This window comes from Scophthalmus maximus, chromosome 5 (assembly GCF_022379125.1).
Source record: "Scophthalmus maximus strain ysfricsl-2021 chromosome 5, ASM2237912v1, whole genome shotgun sequence".
In the NCBI taxonomy this organism is placed as follows: Eukaryota; Metazoa; Chordata; class Actinopteri; order Pleuronectiformes; family Scophthalmidae; genus Scophthalmus; species Scophthalmus maximus.
In genome coordinates, this window is record NC_061519.1 from 14,146,587 (window position 1) to 14,165,560 (window position 18,974).

The following is an 18,974-nucleotide window of genomic DNA, read 5'->3' on the forward strand; positions in this document are numbered from 1 at the left end:
ATGTAACCTAGCTCAAAAGAAAAGTTAAGTTAAAGAAAAGTTAGAAAATTAAGCTGCATGATCGGAAACATGCATATGCATAAACATAAAAAGGATTAGATTTACATTTGTATCATATATTTTCAGCTGAAAACACTGGAAAAGAATGTTCATTTGAATAAATGGCCCAGTTAGTTGAACTTCAGGGATTCCATTGACGGTTGCTGCTATAGAGAATTTGTGGGTAAAAGTATGTTGCCAGGTTATCTGAAGCAAGACAAGTCTTTTTCTTTAAGAGCATTTCTTGCACTCAGAAAACACTCTGTGCTGAGAGTGAAAATATTTCAGCTTTTAGCTAAAGAATCCTGCAAATCAAATGAGTTGTCAGTGTCTCATAGCAACAGCAGTAACCATGACAAGTGCTTCCCTCAAGCAAGCTGACAGATAAAAGGTGCCTCTGGATCCCAGATGATGTTTTTAGCTCCCTGTGATGTCATAAACTTTTTTGGAGAGAGAAAACTGTGACTATCAGTTTCCTGTTCGAAGGGGAAAACTATTGTAGTGCAAGATGGGTTTTCCCTGTGTCTATTAAGATTACTTTTACTATCATAATACACTAGTTCCATTTATTTTACAGAGGAGTGCACCAAAACTGATCGTTAGTGTTGCATAAGAGAGATTGCTCATAAACACTCATTCAACTTCTCCTCATATAAGCCAAGGTTGCATCTACACATATTGTGTAAAACACAAAGGAGGTTCGACCATGGTTAGGCAATAACAGGTTTTATCTTGTGAAGTAAGGCCCAATAGAAATGATAATATCAAGGGGACAATTCTGCACTGGAACCAGTTAAATGAATGTTTGTGAGTTCTGCTAAACTTATAAATATATGGACTAAAGGGAAAGGTCCACTCATAGTTGCTTATAAATGTTTTAAAATCTATTTAATTTGGAAATCGTAGATCTGATTAAAATATTTTCCTTAAAACATGAATTATTCATGACTCAATATAATAATAATAATAATCAATTTAATTTACAGAGCACTTTTCATTGCTAAAAGCAATCTCAAAGTGCTATGACACTGTCGGACGCATTGTGGATAGTTCAAGTGGGAAAAAAAGGTCAAAGTGAATGTAGCAGATCCAAAACGAGAGATATTTACTGTAAACATTAATCTTTTTGTCAACACCTGACACCTACATTACCCGCAATGCAACTTGACCAACGCCATCCGACACCAATTTAGGCAATCAATCAGATTTTAGGCAGCTTGCTCAAAAGCTTTAACCCACATGTGCAGTAATACTCACCAAGACCTGTGGACTAATACAAATGTAGGAAATCATTTCAGTTTCCCTTTAATGACCTGTCAAAACCCTCGGCTAATCTGCTTCATCTCTTCGAACCCAAGAAAAAATACACTTGAAGCAGTAATACAGACATTTTTCATGTAAAATAACCAAAACTGTGCTGACTTTGGCTGATCGCTGTGCGTTCCACATCGGTGAGGAAAAGAAGCTGACTTGTGAGAAATTGTTTTTCAGAGCCATTAACATTTAATGGTTTAAGGCTGCAGAGGGGTTCAGCTCAAAAATAAAAGGGCTCTAATAAATGATTTCTTTTCATTACATGAGACTTAATCATGTGCCATCCAGAGACTGCAGGCTTTGATCCCGACCGAACTCCCACAAATAAATTCCCTGAATACACGGTCTAACTAGAAAGGAAGTAAGGCCTGAAAGCATCTGGTGTAGTGTGTGGTTCCTATAAAAGCCCTGTTAACACACTGCATCTCTCAGAGGCTCATGTGTGGAGACGCACAGAAGACTGTTTCAGCGAAATTAGTGTCACAGCGGCTTTCCACATCTAATTACAGTACAGGAAACAGTTTACCAAAAGAAAGAAGTAACGTCTGAACACTTTCTTCCCTGATGCCCTGCTGTACCTCACAAATTCATACTGCGTTGAAAAACTTTGACCCACAAGCTCTCAGCATTTAGGCATTTTGAGAGGTTTTATTTATTATTAATTACTGTACAATTTGAAAGAACTGAATCTATTCCAGAGTGAGGGATCAAGTGATGCTCTAATCAGATTTGGTGCATTTGAAATGGTATTTTTTTTTTCTGGCCCTGCCTGATGTCCCGGGCTGAGTCCGACCTCGTCGGGTACAACATGACTGACCTTGCGTGGCATCATGACTGTGAGCGAGAGATGAGGATTAACTGTCTGTGTCAGCTGAGGAGAGACAGCAATTCCCTCAAACCAATTGACAATTTGCTCAGATGTAATGAAATGGGTCGTAGACCACACGTCCCTCAGCTCCGCCATAAAAACTTGCATGCGGCGTCGGTGATTGTCTCGTTCACACAAATTGAAAACATTAAAAAAAGTAAGTTCGACTTTAATTACATGAGTATGAGAGAATGGTACATTGTGTCATGTTTCATATGGCATCCCCTGTGTTCGGTGACATACTGTGCATAATGAGGGAGGGAGACGAGATCTGGGATCACGCAATGTTTTACATTCCTGATGATTTTAGCAGCAAAACCGATCCAAGTTAATCTCTCCTGCATGGGAGCGAAGTATGCGACCGGCAGCAGATTCACTTCAAACCACAAGGCATTTTTCAGAAAAGGGTTTCATTTATTATGCAGTGCAGATATATAATAGATGGTGCTTAGTAGGAGTTGTACACGATCTTAAAGCTTGGCAGCACATGACATAGATGACATGGAAAAGACAAAAAAAATGTACATGTATGTTGCATGTAGTCCTTGTGCAGGCGAGAAATACTTTTGACATAAAGATACACTTTCATTTTTGGCTTTCTTGCCCCTAGCATGAGGTTGCCATACTTGGCGTATTCTTGTCCTTTCGAAAAAACACTCATGCTAGCTGTTTCCCTCTGTTCTTAGTCTTGCTATGCTAAGCTAAGCTAAACAGCTGTAGCTTGATGGTTACAGTGCAGACATTCTGTAGAACTTCCCCTTTTCATGTGACACATGTCCAGGGTAAGTGCAGTGGTTACTGAGGAGCAACTGAAGCTCTGAGTGTCCACAGTGGTACTTGGGTTTATTGCTGGTGTGTTTTTAGTCACCTTAGGCAAGTCTTCTGATTGGACTAAAGGCTAACCTTTGACCCCCATTAGGCCGACATTAAGCCATCATTCTAGTTGTCCCTTCAGTGCTCTCCCTCTTCATCGTTGCTTCGCCCTCTTCCTCCTTCTCTCCTCCACTGTCACAGCCCGCATCCTCCCCATCCTTCTGACTGCTCTGTCTCTCAAGCTCCGCCCTCACTCTCTGCTCTTCATCTCCCTCTTTATTTAGCTTCCTCTGCACACATCCCTCTCTGTGCTCTTGCTCTTTCCTCAGGCTACCTCCCCACTCGTCTTCTTCCGTCTCTAACCCCTGCTCCTCCTCTGGTTCCATGTTTATCTTCGCCTCCGCTGTCGTTTGTTGTCTTCTCTCACTTCCCACACCGGTCTCTGCCTCAAGGCGAGCTCTCAGCTGCTGCTCCCTGCGGCTCCATTCCTTCTCCAGCCTTTGGTACATGTGAAGAGAGAAGTGCGATGCACCGTTCTCCTGCAACACGTCCTCCACTTTACTCAGCAGCTCTCTCACCTGCTCCTGAGCTCTTACCTTTTTGTCATCTGCCTCACCTCCTCTGTTCTTCCTCCCCGCCCCCTTGTTATCTTTCCTCCACCAAGTAACTTCCTGTTTCTTCATGCCTCCCTCCACCTCCTGATTTAGTGTTCTAGGCAATGAATGGCTCATTTGTTGTCCAATACTTGCTGTCGATAGCGACACTTGTCCATTAGCCAGTTAATGGCGGGCCTCCTGACTGGATGTGCTCCTGCACGCTGCGCCCATGTCTCCTCGGCGAGTCTCCAAAGGTGAACAACACCATTGTGTGTCTCAAGGACTGCGAAGGTCAAGATCTCCATCCTCCTCTCGACTGCTCTCTTCTCCGCCTCAGTGAAGTCCAGCAGAGGGATTACTATCAGAACAACGTGAGGTCCATCAGGTCTCAACGCTCTCAGTAGCTCAATTTTCTCCTCTCGGGGCACAGACTCCTCGGACGAACCCCCGCCTTGTACATCCACAACGATCACATTACGTCCAGCAGTGACGGAGCTGGCAACTGTGCTGGTCCCACCTCCTCTGGTTTCAAAAACCCGCCCGCGGCACAGGAGTAGAGTAGAGCTCTTACCTGTCCGCCTGGGACCAACCAGGAAAAATCTTAATTTCTTTGGAGGCTGATGGAAGGAGACAAGAAAGAGATGGCAAAGTGATTTCTTAACATGAGAGTCAGTGTTGTCTAATATACGCATCAATTATTGAAGTCATGATATCAATTTGAGTGGGCTAAGTGGAGGAAGTGAACTCCAACTAATCACGAACAAGCATATGCTCCACTGCAAATGAACAATATCATGTCATTATCTTAGGCCACATCCCTATCGCTTTAAAACACATCACTGCTGCTACGGTTACGCCTGCCGTCCACACTACTCCAGAGTGTGGAAACGCTCCTCACTCTGTTTTAGATCTAAAACTCTGGCCGAGTGTTGTAGTATGGGTGGGCGAAAAACAAAGACGTTTAGAAATGATGACGCAGTCACCTGCGTTCGCTTCAATTATGAATTCTGGGCATTTGAAGATGTACTAAGTCAAAGTACAAAGTCAAACCTTAAAACAAATTTGCAGCTCTGGGTTAAAAATTCACTTACCAAAATGTCCAGCTGGGCTCCAGCTTCCCATTGTGAGTCTTTCCTCTGGGTTATTTTATATTGTCTAGATTATAGTGGCGGCACCACATCAGGGATCCCTGGACGTGCAAAGCAATGTGTGGTTTATGAGTTATGTCTCTGTCTGCATGCTACTTCTTCTTCGCATACTTACTAGCTGAGACACTGTCCTCTTATCAACACTGAAACATAGCACCTCCTAGTTTTTTTGCCGCTGACTCTGCATTCCCCAAGATAATAAAACTATCAAACATTTTATGTTTCCCATCAAATTGCTCTCTCTCTCTCTCTTTCAGGAAGGCTCCAATTATGAGGCTATTTTATGAAAGCTTTTCCTCAGCATCAAATCATTTTTTAGCTAGAGCCGCTCGATGCTGTGTGGCTTTTGTTGAGAAAACATTGAGTTTATTAACCAGTGTGTGTGTGTGTGCGTGTGTGTGTGTGCGCGTGTGTGCGCGTGTGTGTGCGCGCGTGTGTGTGCGCATGTGTGTGCTGCAGCGATTTATCAGATTGCTTTGGTTAAGCCAGTCAAACGCCAGTAGTAGAAAAAATTATATGGTAAAAAATTTTTTAACAAATGAAGTGATCCAGTATAAACACATCCATCATTTCACTACATCTCCAGGACACGTTGAGCTCCTGTGCACAGTGTTTTGCAGCAGCCTCGTGCTGCTTCTTTAATTCCACCATCATTGTTTTACAGTCGCCATAACAGCAAAACCATTGAACACACACCAGGGCTCCAACATGTGTTCTGTTTGTGTGCATTGGCTCTTCCTCTCAGTGTCAGGGCTCACATGTTTGGTCCGTCTGCAACCTTAATCTCAGCCCGTGCACCTCGCAGATTATCATTACTCTGACTCTGAGTGTGTGTGTGTGTGTGTGTGTGTGTGTGTGTGTGTGTGTGTGTGTGTGTGTGTGTGTGTGTTTGTGCATCTACTTGGCATCAATGTGTGTGTTGTGTCCGCTTGCATGCATGCACCTATATGGAGGCTTCTCTGTTCCTTCAGCAGCACTGTATGTTGTGTCTGCATGATTAATAATGGGGAGATATCAGAGCAGAAGAGTAATTACCTTACACAGTGAAAGCAAAAGCTTGACCTCTTACTCCCTGGGCCCTTTTCTGTGTCGGAAATGTGCTCAGAAATGGCGCGCCCATAATAAATATGGGTATCTTTCTGCATCAACAAGGTCTAAATTAATAATCTTGGTATACATACAAATTTAACACTTGCAAGATGATTGTAGAGGTGTAAGAATCAGTATAGATGTCACTTGGTCAGAGTAAATGAATATAGGAACACAAAATAAATAAAATAATAAATTAATCTGCGAAATCTACTTGCTACTGTAGAAGTCCATGCTCTGATGCATGTGTCATGCATTTCTGTTGAAATGTTATGTCCACCTCTTTGTATCCACCTGCCTCATAAACTTACTTCACCTTGTGATTTCCGACGTTACTCAGAATGACTGGAGGCAGTTTCCATGCTGCACGTATGAACTTGTTGCATATTCGCTTCAGAGCGTGTACTTGAGGAAGGAGAGGAGGTGAGCCTTGGTGGTAAGGATGTCATGTAGAAGCACAGCTGTGCTCCACTCTCAAGTGAAGGTAAATCAGCTGATTTCTAATTTAAAAGGAGGGAGGTGGAGTGTTACACACCAGTGTAGAGTTACTCCTTTCTTTGTCTTTCCCTTCAGCCTCCTTTACTTCTCTCTCTGTGTGTGTGTGTGTGTGTGTGTGTGTGTGTGTGTGTGTGTGTGTGTGTGTGTGTGTGTGTGTGTGTGTGTGTGTGTGTGTGTGTGTGTGTGTGTGTCGAGTGATCTTCTTTCTCTGCTGATTCAGTGAGTGTGTGTGTGCGTGCGTGCATGCATGCTTGTTCAGTGATCTTCTTTCTCTGCTGCTTCAGTGTGTGTGTGTTTGTGTGTGTGTGTGTGTGTGCGTCGAGTGATCTTCTTTCTCTGCTGATTCAGTGAGTGTGTGTGTGTGTGTGCGTGCGTGCGTGCGTGCGTGCATGCGTGCGTGTGTGCGTGCGTGCGTGCGTGCATGCTTGTCCAGTGATCTTCTTTCTCTGCTGCTTCAGTGTGTGTGTGTGTGTGTGTGTGTGCGTGTGTGTGTGTGTGTGTGTGTGTGTGTGTGTGTGTGTGTGTGTGTGTGTGTTCGTGTGAGAGCAAACATGCAGTGAGATAAACACACACACTCTGACCTGACTGGCAAGGCCAGAGAAGGATCAGCCGTTTTTATCTCAGTCTGTCTCCATCAGACGGAGGTTGGCGCCCGCCTGCTGCGTTTGGGCACGTGTGTGAGCTCATTCTTGTGTTAATGCACGTGTGGTTCTCCCACTTTACCCACACACACAAACACACATACCAACACACACACACACACACACACACACTCACTCACAATCCACTGAAGCCACAGCAGTAGGAGCTGTTCCCCAAGTCTGATCTTTACTCTGATCTATTCTGTGTCTGTGTCAGTTTCACCTGCTCTGTCTTTGTGCTTTTATGTGATAGTCAAACATGTTGCTCCAACAGTATGTATATAGATATAATAATCTATAATTTTTGCTCTCGTTCTTGGTTTAGAATTGGTAAATTTTCTATAATCTGCTCTCCCATACCCAGGCGATTTGAAGTAGCAACATCTCATCAAAAATGAGAATATGTGCATGTAAACAGTAAATTTAAAATATGTAAATTTCATATTTAAGCGGTCACATTTTCTTTTCACCTAATGTCATGAAGGTTTTAACTATTTCCATACACCCTCTCTGTCAGACAGAACAAGTATGTGCTCCGTCCCCATTAATGAGTGACTGGCTGAGTGATTCGCTGCGTTCGACTTCACGTGGCTCTGCGCAGCGCTGACTCGCATGTGGGTCAGACATTTTGTCTGACCACTCCTGGCACCAGGGTCCAGCCATATTGTATGGTTTTGACCTAGACTCTTTTTCCCCCTCTAAAATCCACACCAGTAAAATGCCACAGTGGCTCAACATCAGCAGTTTTTCTATCACACAGAGATGAGGGATGGTTTACCGTGCTGCAAAACTGCACATAAGCAGGAACATTAATTGACGGTTGTGCTTAGTAAATTATGCCGACATGTTTCCTCTTATATTGACGTTTTTTTGAGTAAAGTCCGCCTCCCTGCAGTTTGTAAGAGTCAAGGATATCTGAGGGTCAGACTGGTCGACTGTGCTCTCTCTCTCCCTTTTCTTAATCACACCATCTCTCCCTCTTCGTGTCCGTCCTTCCCTCTCATCTCATGACCTCTTCCCATCCTTCTCTACTTCATCTCCTCTGCTCTCTTCTCCTCTCTCTCACCTCAGCCCCACTCCCCCACTCTTTACTTTTTTCTACATCTCCTTCTCATCTTTCCTCCCCCAGTTTTCTTTTCTTTCTGATCTCTCTCAATGTCTCTTCCCAGAGGAGACGGTGAAGAGTGGATTTACAGGAATGCAGGATGAAACAGCGCCACGGCTTGTGTTACCACCAACTCCTTGCTACTGCTCCGCTCTGCCCACAGTGCCCATCTCTCTGTGTGACACTAATGTGGCCAGTAAGATGTGACTCATACCAAACCACCAAAGGTTACCATCAGCCAAATATCTCAAGATGGAGTTTGCTCAGGGAGGACTTGAGGGAGATTTTTCACACCCTCCTCTCCTAAATCTCTGTGGAATGGGATTTAGTACAACTATGTTTGGTGCCATTAGTCCTCCCACACCGTGGCTGCATCCTTTTTTTAGTACAAAAGCGTTGTCCAACGAATCCTCCATGGATTTTAGCAACATCACTGCGTTAGTGCTGCATAACGCCTGTTTCGACGTGTCTTTAGTGTGACTGTGCTTAAAACGGGCAACATATATACGGCCACGGACGGTACTGGACGCCACCGTAGGTACATTAGTGATGGATCGTGGCGACTTCCCCTCCCTGTGAAGGACGTTGGTGTTTGGCAGAGTTCAACGTCTCGTGTGTTTGAAAAAGGAGGCCGCTGAGCTCAGAGAGCAAAGATACACCTCCCGCTAATCCTCCCTTTGTTGGGTTTGTGCGTTTGGTTTTGGGCGAGGTTTGAAAATGCTCCCTTTATTTCTGTCGTGGCACAATTAACTCCTCTATCTCACATTCCTCAATGCAGTTGTGGCTCGGAATTAGAACCTCAATGTATTTGGAAAAATACCAAGCTGTTGTCACTGCACCGCTGCCCTCCATCAGTAAATACACTGTGTATGTGTGCGTGTGTGTGTATGTGTGCGTGCGTGTGTGTGTGTGTGTTTCTGATTGTTTACTCCATGCCGAGTTCTATCTAATCTTCCTTGAGTTTTCCGTGCTTGTCCGTTTGATTTCCTGTATCGGTGACCTTGCATAAATGTGTCATGTTTCTCTACCTGCCGACGTCTTTACGAGACAGGTTTGATTTCCTTTATATAAATGTTTAATCTCTAACACGTTGACACAATGTGCACAAATGTGCTGCAGCTGCTTCAGTGGGCCAATAGTGCAACATTAGCTCAGGAAAGGAAAAAAGCTCAGGATCGAGGAGAAATATGCCAGAGGTCACATTATTGAGCAGTGGGTTATTTTAAACTTTTAACTGTTTGATCGGACCCTGCGCATGCACACATGAACATGAGCAGACGTACGGGTTGAACATTGGTTTAAATTTTTCCTGTTGTCGCGTGAAAGCCCTGTAATTACAGTTTTATTCATTTCCCTATTACATTGACTTTAATTAAAGGATTAAAGGATTACATGCTCCTCTGAATTCTTGAACCTCTCGAGCTTTGAGGCTCTTCCAAAAATCATGCGGATCATGATCAAAACTGCGTTGTCATCAAGCTAAACGCACACACACACACACACACACACACACACACCTATTTCTGTCTCTTGTTGACAGTTTGGAAATAAGGCAGTTTTCAACCAACACTGATGGTTTCTGATGTGCCAGGAAAGATCGACAACAACTCTTGACCTTGGAGAGAATGAGGAGTGAAAAGGATGAAGAGTGTGAAAGAAAGGCCGCCGGAGAGGTTTCTTCTGTGCAGGTGGAAGGGCACTGCAGGAGGAAAGAGGAGAGAGGTGTAATGTTACAGATGAGATGGAGCTGTGGCAGAAAGGAGGGAGGGAGCCTTGAGGGAGAGAAAGAGGAGAGGATCATGTTTTCCTGAGCCGTCCATTCTATATGTAACGTGTGTTTGTATTACCCATGTCTCTTCAGTTTACGCCGTTTGAGACGTTACATGAGAGGGTTTTTTTGTTTCACCGAACTGAGATTTCTTTTCTTTTTTTTGATGCCTCCACAGTTTGTTTGAACGTGGACTTATTTTGTTAAAAACTCCGACATCGAAATTTAATTCTTATTTATTTCTCTGCAGTGACAGCGCCGCCTACTGTACATTGGTGTTCTCCAAGCAGCAGAACTTTTGGTTTAGAATGATGATGTCGATACTACAATCTGAGATTAGACTGAACAAATGTTTGTCGTATCACTTCAATTCCATTGGTCACATAGGTGGTTGAAAATCGACTGCTCCCAAGGGAACCACTCACCGAATCCATTTTTTGAAAATAGTGTCACCACAGTTCATATTTTTTTTACTTTCACTTCCAAGTATTTATTTTTCTTTAAGGTAGTTTTTCTCTTCAAACTCACTGAAGGTGTGTCTGGCTTTATTTAGCTCCCTCCCTCCCATCAGGTCAATATTTGACATACATCATCAGAGTGACGCTGCCGTTGCCGGTCTCACCTTCTCCACTATTATCATTGTCTACACACAATAAATCCTGCTCTGCACCGCCGTGCACTGCATCTCATTACAAGCGCCGTGTCACTCCGTGTGACCCTATTACTTCTTGTTCCCATCACAGCAGACCCGGGGTCACACTTCATATCCATATAAAACGTCTCATCAGGGAAGCGGTCCTTCACTCGCCGAGACCCCTCGCACTCAATCTGATGTTGCCAAGTAGGCTTCATCAGTTATCCCTCCCACAAAATTTATGGAGGCCTGCCACTCCTGTGCAAATGGATCGGTCACAGCAGGTTGTGGAGAAAGGCAACTGGTTGCTGAAAGATTGTTGCTGGTTTGATCGCTGCCAATGTTTTTCTAAACACGTGCTCAGAAAGAAAGAAGAACAAAGTCACTTATAACCTGAGTTTTGATCACAATCTCTTTTTTATTTATAGTTTTCCCACAGGGGTCATTCATCATTCGTCCTGCAGTTTAGCTCTCAAGTACTCTGAGCTCACTTTGACAGGCAAAATCTCATTGTGGTGGCATCTTCCTAATCAAAGTGACGTATCTGTGATGGACTACAGGTAGATCTCTCCACTCAGGGGGTTGATGTTCAGTCCTGCAGCGTTTTGAATAATGATTCTCCTTAATGCTCCGAATGTGTAATGATACAGAGGTAAAAGGACCTATTGCTGATCGTCCACAGTGAATCTGATCATTAGCTCGAGGAGCTGCTGCTTACAGGATAATACACGATGGAAAATGTGCCATTAAGAATTAAATCATATTTTAAAATGCACTGAGAATTCCAATAGAAGTTATTAACCCTGCTAATTACTTGTATAATGCAACATGAGGCCATTATAGAAATCTGGAGGGCAGCCCGTGATTTACTGAGGAGAGGCCTCCAATCTATAAAAGAAGAGAAGCTTCTGGATCATCTAAAAATAGAATAATATTATGAACAGTTACCTGGTCATACTTCACCTTGAGCCCACACCTTTGAGGCATTATACTGAGTATATCTACAAACTGTAACATGTTATGCATAGATAATAACCACACTTACAGGTAAGATGACAGCTATTCATAAATTTAAGGTTGAAGAAAAGGTAATAAGGCTGAAATTAATTTTGTTCATCAATTAATTAATTTACAAATCAAAAGACTATGACACTATGTCAGATGACGAACATCCTGATAATTTTCAGGCTCGCAGAGGATATTACAAAACATAAGGTTAAAATTATTAAAATTTTAATTAAGTGAAGGAGCTGTTTTGACTCCTTCACTTCACTGAGGCAGAAAACGACTCCTGGAGATTTGAGAGTGTTTTGACCTTTTACCTTTATTTCAGTGACGGCGGCTAATTAAAACTGTGTTGGCTGTCGAGACGTCGCAGTAGAACGGGCGATGTTGATTTTCACTGTTTCATTCTACTTATCATTTGTGTTATTCTAAGTTGTCCAAGTGTTTTTGTCCAGAGGGGAAGACAGACGGATAGAGAGACAGAGTTTGCAGTGTTGAAACTGTCTGCAGACAACTGAGCACTAAAGAGCCAACGAACTCTAATTAATTGGATTAGCTACAAAATTGCTGCTCTTGACAAGTGCATACACACACCGTGCACACCCCTCACACACTTCAGATCAACTAAATTGTGGTTTTCCACCGGTGCTTACGCACACGTCCAGCTGGGAGAGGGGGCGCTGCTACTTTCTCTATCATCACACACTTTACATTTGCTAACTTTCGACGAACTGATTTTTAGGTCAGGATTCCTTCGATGATCATTGTTCTTTTTTTGCCGAAAGCCGAATTGTTCTCAGACGTGACGAGATGAGACCCGGAGAAACAGCACTAACCTGTTTTACAATAATCATGTGAATTGGTACGCAGAGACAAGTCCGTGGATGAGATTAAGGCTGTGAGATACATGTGGCAGCTGGAAGAGGCTTGTACAGTAAATCATAACTGGTTAATGCTGCACCACTGCAAGTGGAATGTGCTCTCACACTTTGCTGTATTTTTTAAAAATGACAAACAATTATCTTCATCTATCATATTAAATGAGCAGCTTTCATTGCGGCAGCGTAACTCGGAGTCAAAGAGATGAGGTCAATCTAAAAATCAACACTGCGGCTGTGTCACTGTGACTGTGCACGAGTGAAGAGCCGATTCTGTGGTGAAGGTGGATGAGCATTATTGTGACAGTGACACTGCAAGGACACAGTTATAGTGTGTGTGTGTGTGTGTGTGTGTGTGTGTGTGTGTGTGTGTGTGTGTGTGTGTGTGTGTGTGTGTGTGTGTGTGTGTGTGTGTGTGTGTGTGTGTGTGTGTGTGTGTGTGTGTGTGTGTGTGTGTGTGTGTGTGTGTCCTGTTAGTTTAACCTTGAACAGAAGAAGGTAGCAGGGGAGGACGTCCAGAATTACAGCAGGTGAGGGCAGCGTGTGTGTTTGACCTGAAAGAACAGCAGGAAGCTACAGACTCATTCACAGACTGTCTGTTATTGCCAGTCAGGATCCTCACGAAGCTCTTTACAGCTCGAAATTATGATTTGTACAGTTTCAGGATAAAGTCTTTATCTTAACGGTTTTTGTCCACTGAGGAAAGTCTTTACACATTAACACTTCAAAAGTTTTTTCATTTTTTTTTCTGTCCATTATTTTGCATCTCCTTTCTTGTATGACATTGAATCTGTTTTCTTCTCCCCCCTTTTCCATCTGAATGACTTTCATTGTTGCTGTTCTGCTCCATTTCTCCATTTCCCTGAATTTCCCTGCACCGATGGTCCGGCGCCATTGTGTTGTTGTGTGGGTCACTTGTTTCGAAGGCTGTTGTATGTACATTGGGGCGCAGTAAAGCCACGTGTACAGTACAGTATGTGCCGGACTGTGAGAGTGTTTCCTCTGGTGGAGGAGTTTTAGGAGGGGTTAGGATCAGAGAGTTCATTTTTGGTAATGCCTGTCTCCCTCTTCCTCCACTCTGCTGTGAAATTAGGCCAATGACATGTGGTCATTACTATTAATTGAAACTGATGACACTAGGTATGAGGCCACATGACTGATGCTGAGAACAGGGAGGACAAAAAGTCTTTTTATGGCTTGTGTGTCTTTATTGTTTACTTTCGTAGAAATTGGAAGTGTGAACAAGTGGTACCAGATCTTTTATTTATTTTTTAAATGAGATTCAGTCATTTCCTCCTTCTATCCTCTTCTTTTACAGACACGTAAATGCTTATTATTATTATTATTATTATTATTATCATCAGACTTTTCTACTACAATAGTAAATGGTCCGAGGAGTTCACAAGAGCTGAACCAATTAAATCAATGGCCGTCACATTAATGGGTCATTATCGTCATTGCACACCCGGAGAAAACTGTTTTCCTCCTCTGCACCAGGAACATTATAGTCATTCATCCTCAGCTCATTGAAGCAGCGGAGAAAAGAGCCTGACTCACTCTGGAGATTTGAGACAGGTGCTGATATTTGCGCGTTAAATAATTCACAGAACAATATATTCGTATATTGAAGGGGAGTGGAGCCTTAAAGGGGTCGTAAGCAATTCTGTTGTTGTTGATGATTTTAATGCACTGGCCGTGCGGCGAACCCGCAGCCTCGGGTACGTACTGACAACGAGGCCAGAACCTCTAAGCCGTAGCGTCATTTGCAAGCACGTCTCTTAAGGTGTCGGGGAGTGACGTGTACAAACTGCACACAGTGTTGTGTGGTGCGGTCCGCACCATTTATTGTTTTCAATTTAGAAAGCCAGAGCTGTGCCAAAATAACATTGATTTTTGTTCCCCGCCGCACACACCGACAGCTAATGGACTATGAGGAAATATTTTCAGATTTAACATGAGTTAACAGAGTTAACAACAGCTCCTATAATCTGACGAGAGCAATGCCTGTCATTTTAAATGGAGAATTTACATTCAGTAAATTGTTGTTCTTTTTTCTTTATTTGAGATTTGGGTTACTGCAGGAGTGGCAGTTGGATGTGCTCAGTAACATCAAATGTTTGTTTGACTGTGGACCAAGAGACAACAACTACACCAACAACACATCTCAGACAGGTTTCTTCTAAAGCACTGTGGTCCTTCCTCCTCCTCTTCCTCTCTGTGGTCTGTGTCCTGCTGCGGCCTCCAGTGTCTGTTACCTCCTTCACCCTCACGTGAAGGTGAAGTTCAGTGAAGAGAGGCTGACGAGGAGCTCGCAGTGGCCATGTAACACAAAGACACTGTGCTTCCACACAAAACGCCCACATTCTTTATTTTACTTTTTTTTTTTTCTTCCCATACAATACTTTGATGAGAATACGCTTTTCAGCAGGGTGGAAAGTCCCAGTGACAGATGATGTTCTTTATTCAGTGAGTTTAAAGTAATGTTCTACTGGCGTGTGTGTGTGTGTGTGTGTGTGTGTGTGTGTGTGTGTGTGTGTGTGTGTGTGTGTGTGTGTGTGTGTGGAGGAGGTTTGAATATTTAAAGGTGCATTATCATTTTCTCTGCCCCTCTACTGCTGTTTCTCACTCACTCATGCATAACAGATATGAAGATGTATTATTCATGTGTAAAAAGACAGAGGTGCAAGGATAAACACAAACATACAGGCAAGGCAATTACTGACATGCCACATGCAAAAACAATGTTTTAAAAATCTTTCTCTTGTTCCCTCTCTCCAGCCGAGCCTCTCCCTCTGACGGACCTGTGTCGCCGTGCGGCCCGCCTGGCGCTGGGTCGTGAGCGGCTTCAGGAGATCGAGAGTCTCCCTCTCCCCCAGTCCCTCAAAAATTACCTCCAGTACCAGTGACTGACCAGAGCAGAGACAACTGGGAGAACAGCGACACAAACCAGACCACCGGAAAGTCCAAAGATGGATGCATGAACGAAATGTATTGAAATGATGCAAACTCGGGAGGTGGATGGGAGAACGTCCACACTGAGAGCGCCGGAAGGATAGATGGATGAACTGACAGTGGAGGTCCAGGCTTCCACACTAAGGACCGGACAGCACCAGCTTCTTTTGGATTTCCGAGCTGCTCTTTCATTTGTTTTGGACTTATTGAAATAAATTATTGATGATGGTATCCCATCAGTTTCCTCCGATGGTATGGCTTTTGCGGACGAGACGGTGGTTAGACGAACATCACCACCTGGTGATGAGAAGGAGAACTGCGACAAGAAGGCCCACTTCCCTGACCCACGGAGGCCTTTCTGACACTCAGTCAGTGACAATATCCTTGTGTTGGACGCCACAGTGAGTATCCGGACGTCCAAGAGGATTTTAGCACTAAAGTCATATTTCTGTGACGACTCGCGGCTCCCGACCAAAATCTCCCACTGCACACTGATTGGAAAGTTGCTTGCAGGGGGGTTGGCAAAGTTTAGCACACAATACTTCTCTCCTGGCTTCATGCAGATATTTGGTGATAGTTGAGCCCTTTTCAGACATGGAGTAAGTAATGACTATTTAAAGTTACAGCACCAGGCAGCAGCTGATGAGCAAGACGGAGCAGTGGAGTTGAAAAGTAAAGTAAAACAAAGGGGCCCAGTGATGGATTTTGAAAACATACTGAAACATCCAACCTTGCACCAGTTCAGAATATTGAGAGGTACATTTACATATTGTATGCAAAGCAGCTCAATATACAGGATTTGTCTTATTTTGTCCATTCCCTTTCATAAAACCTGAAATATTAAGGAGGGTCTAATAATGTACAAGAGTTTTGTTTGTTGCTGTTTAAAAAAGAAAAAACTTTTTGCCCCAAAAAGGAAATAAAAACATATTTATTATTGCCTGATCTGACATGAGAGTGATTTCAAGAACCTGGCTTCAGATCTTGAAATATTTCTTACTTTCATACTTTAGCATGGCTGGGTAGGACCCAGCTGTTGTAAGATTTTAACAGAAACCAGTGCTACTTCTGACTGGTAGATGGAGGCACTGTATGTGACATCACCTTTTTCTAGCGATGAGCCGTTCCTGCTTCAGTCATGTCAGCGGATGAAAAACAAATTTCTAACGCCGTCAGTTACAGTAAGAAACTTAATAAGAAACACTTTTGGTCTGCACTCATCGTGCTGCTGCAGCCTTCACGTTGATGTGACAATATGCAGTTCAGACACTGTGCCACAGTGTCACGGCTCTGTGCACCGGGTCCAGCTCATTGTGATGGTCGTCATGGTTTTTACTCAAGTGGCTGCATGTCTGAAAGGGGCTTCATCACAAGAAACAACTGGGACAAAACTGCTGAGTGTTAAGTTGCACTGAGAAACATTCCTTTACCTGGCGCTGAATCCTGTATTATGATGTCAGTTGTGACCAAAGTGTTTCACTCTGAGTGTGTGAACGTGTCTCAGGAGCGGAGCTGTAGGTCGGGGGGGGGGGGGGGGGGGGGGGGGGTCCGCAGTGTGACCAGTGCTTACCTGCTGTTGGCCGTCAGAGGAGCCTCACCTGCTGATGTTTGTAGCAGCCTGCTGTAGCTCACTGGTACCAGACCGTATCTGTCTGCTCTCCGCACAACTGTCTTAATGACCACAAACAAAAAGACCAGATCAGATCTAGTCTATCTGGATCTTTAATAAAGGCTTGAGCAGGATGTAGGAGCATTACTGCTACTGCAGTGGCATACAGTGTGTTTTATAACACACACACACACACACACACACACACACACACACACTTTCTTTCTTAAAAAAGGCTTGAGTCACTTTTTTTTACTTCTGAGTTTGTATCCTACATTGTTATTATTATTATATTATTAATAATTATTATTATTATTGTTGTTGTTATGAGTGTGGAGTCTGATGATGATGATGATGATGGTGGTGATGATGTTTACTTATCACAAGCTAATTCTATGTTGTTGTTGTTTTTTTTTAAACTGATCAGTGATGGTTACATTCAGGTCAATGTAATACAAAGATGCTAGTGACGAAGGGAGAGAGAAATCAAAACTAGTTGATTCAATGCTGCTTTTATTATTATTTTTGTATTACTATTATAATTGTCATTATTTGGGATGGCGGTGGTCCCACCTCTGTTCCCGTCTGTAGGGACGGGAGGGAGAAAGGGACCATTTCAGAGAAGTTGTAGAATGTATGGGCAGTGCAGTTGACATGTCAACAGATATGAAATGTGAATAAAAGCCAAGTGAATTTGAAAAAAAGTAATGTGTCTGTCATAACGTTCTTTGTGTTTCTCTCCCTTTAACCTCTGTGTACCTAATCATCCCAGCTGAAGCTTTTTAGGAATGTCTAATTTGATATGCATGTTAATTTATAAAAAAAACAACAGACAGAGCTGCAGTAAGATCCAGGAGAGGCTGTTGGTCGAGTTTGAGCATCTTGTGTCTGAGGGAGCGTTTTATCCTCCGACGGAGGCCCTGGTAAGGAGAATTGGGCCGTAAACTATTTGGTTGTAAGTTCTCCCAATTGTCAAGTGTGCAGCTTCCACTTGAGAAAACAGATTTGTCTGCTCCCGCAGCTGTAAATACAGCTCACACCCTCACCCTCAGCCTCAGCCAGAGACATATTGATACGCTCAACGTCTGTAAGGAAAAACTGCAGGGCACCAACGGGGTGAGAACACGAACGTGTTTGTGTGTGTGTTTGTGTGTATGTGTGTGCAGGCTTCAGATGGGATCAGACTCCTGCTACAGCATCTTTGGCTCTGGCTCAGCATATCTGAAACACGCGAGAGACTGATGCTTGAGAAATCAATAGCAGGCAGACGGTGTAATGAAGCTCCCGCATCACGACCCTGACACTGTACCGTAGATCACACACTCGCAATTTAACTGGACCAGAAACATGGTCTGGTCACAAACGGCTTTATTTATGTTCCTGGTCACACATTGACATGAACACTCGAGTGGAATATGTGTCGCAGGACACAGGAGCTGAACTTGGACGGGTTCAGCTCCTGATCATAACCAGAAAGATCCATCTCTCATGTCATGTCCACTCTCACCGACAGTATTTGAACATGTCTTTTCACAAAATGAAGGTGCTGTCATGCTTCATCACTCAATGCGCTGGTATGCTTTATGAGAACTGCTCATCAGATGGTTGAATATCTTAGGAACCCCCCTCACATCTGTGTTGTGGATGACGGAGGCCAGCCACACACTCTGACATTCACACCCACTTCCTGCGGTGACTGATCAGCTGTCAGAGGTGAGAAAGTAAAACTTTGACCTTCTTTCTCCAGTGATGAGTTTCCTCTGTGGGAGCTTTCCCCCGGGATCAGGAACCTTTTTTCAGGAAATCGTTTCCTCTACCTGCGTTTTCCTCAGCGGAAGCAGAGACTAAATGAAGTCCTGGGGAGATCAGAAGGTTTCATATTATATTTTTTCCTGTTTATATCATCAGCAAAATGCTCAGTTTTTTAGCTTTGTACACTTTGAGAATCACGATTGTATCTTTAATGTTAATAATGTACAGCATTATTGTCCAAACTAACAAGTTCACATTATGGATA

General features: G+C 43.4%; 2 protein-coding genes across 7 annotated transcripts in view; one reads left to right on the top strand and one right to left on the bottom strand.

The window, feature by feature from the left end:
* LOC118310797 (SPRY domain-containing SOCS box protein 4-like) overlaps positions 1 to 17,661 on the top strand; it is a 61,919-nt gene extending 44,258 nt beyond the window's left edge. For all 6 annotated transcript variants that reach the window (XM_035634097.2, XM_035634094.2, XM_035634098.2 and 3 more), the window contains one exon: positions 15,175 to 17,661. In XM_035634097.2, the coding sequence (XP_035489990.1) occupies positions 15,175 to 15,302 (128 nt within the window). In that variant the 3' untranslated portion in view covers positions 15,303 to 17,661. The remainder of the gene's footprint in view (positions 1 to 15,174) is intronic.
* LOC118310804 (golgin subfamily A member 6-like protein 6) lies at positions 2,034 to 4,875 on the bottom strand. The gene is made up of 2 exons (XM_035634110.2): positions 4,722 to 4,875; positions 2,034 to 4,247 (listed from the first exon to the last, which is right to left on the bottom strand). The coding sequence occupies exon 2, from the start codon at positions 3,763 to 3,765 to the stop codon at positions 3,148 to 3,150; it is 618 nt and encodes a 205-aa protein (XP_035490003.2). The 5' UTR covers positions 3,766 to 4,247; positions 4,722 to 4,875; the 3' UTR covers positions 2,034 to 3,147.
* Positions 17,662 to 18,974: the final 1,313 nt, after the last annotated feature.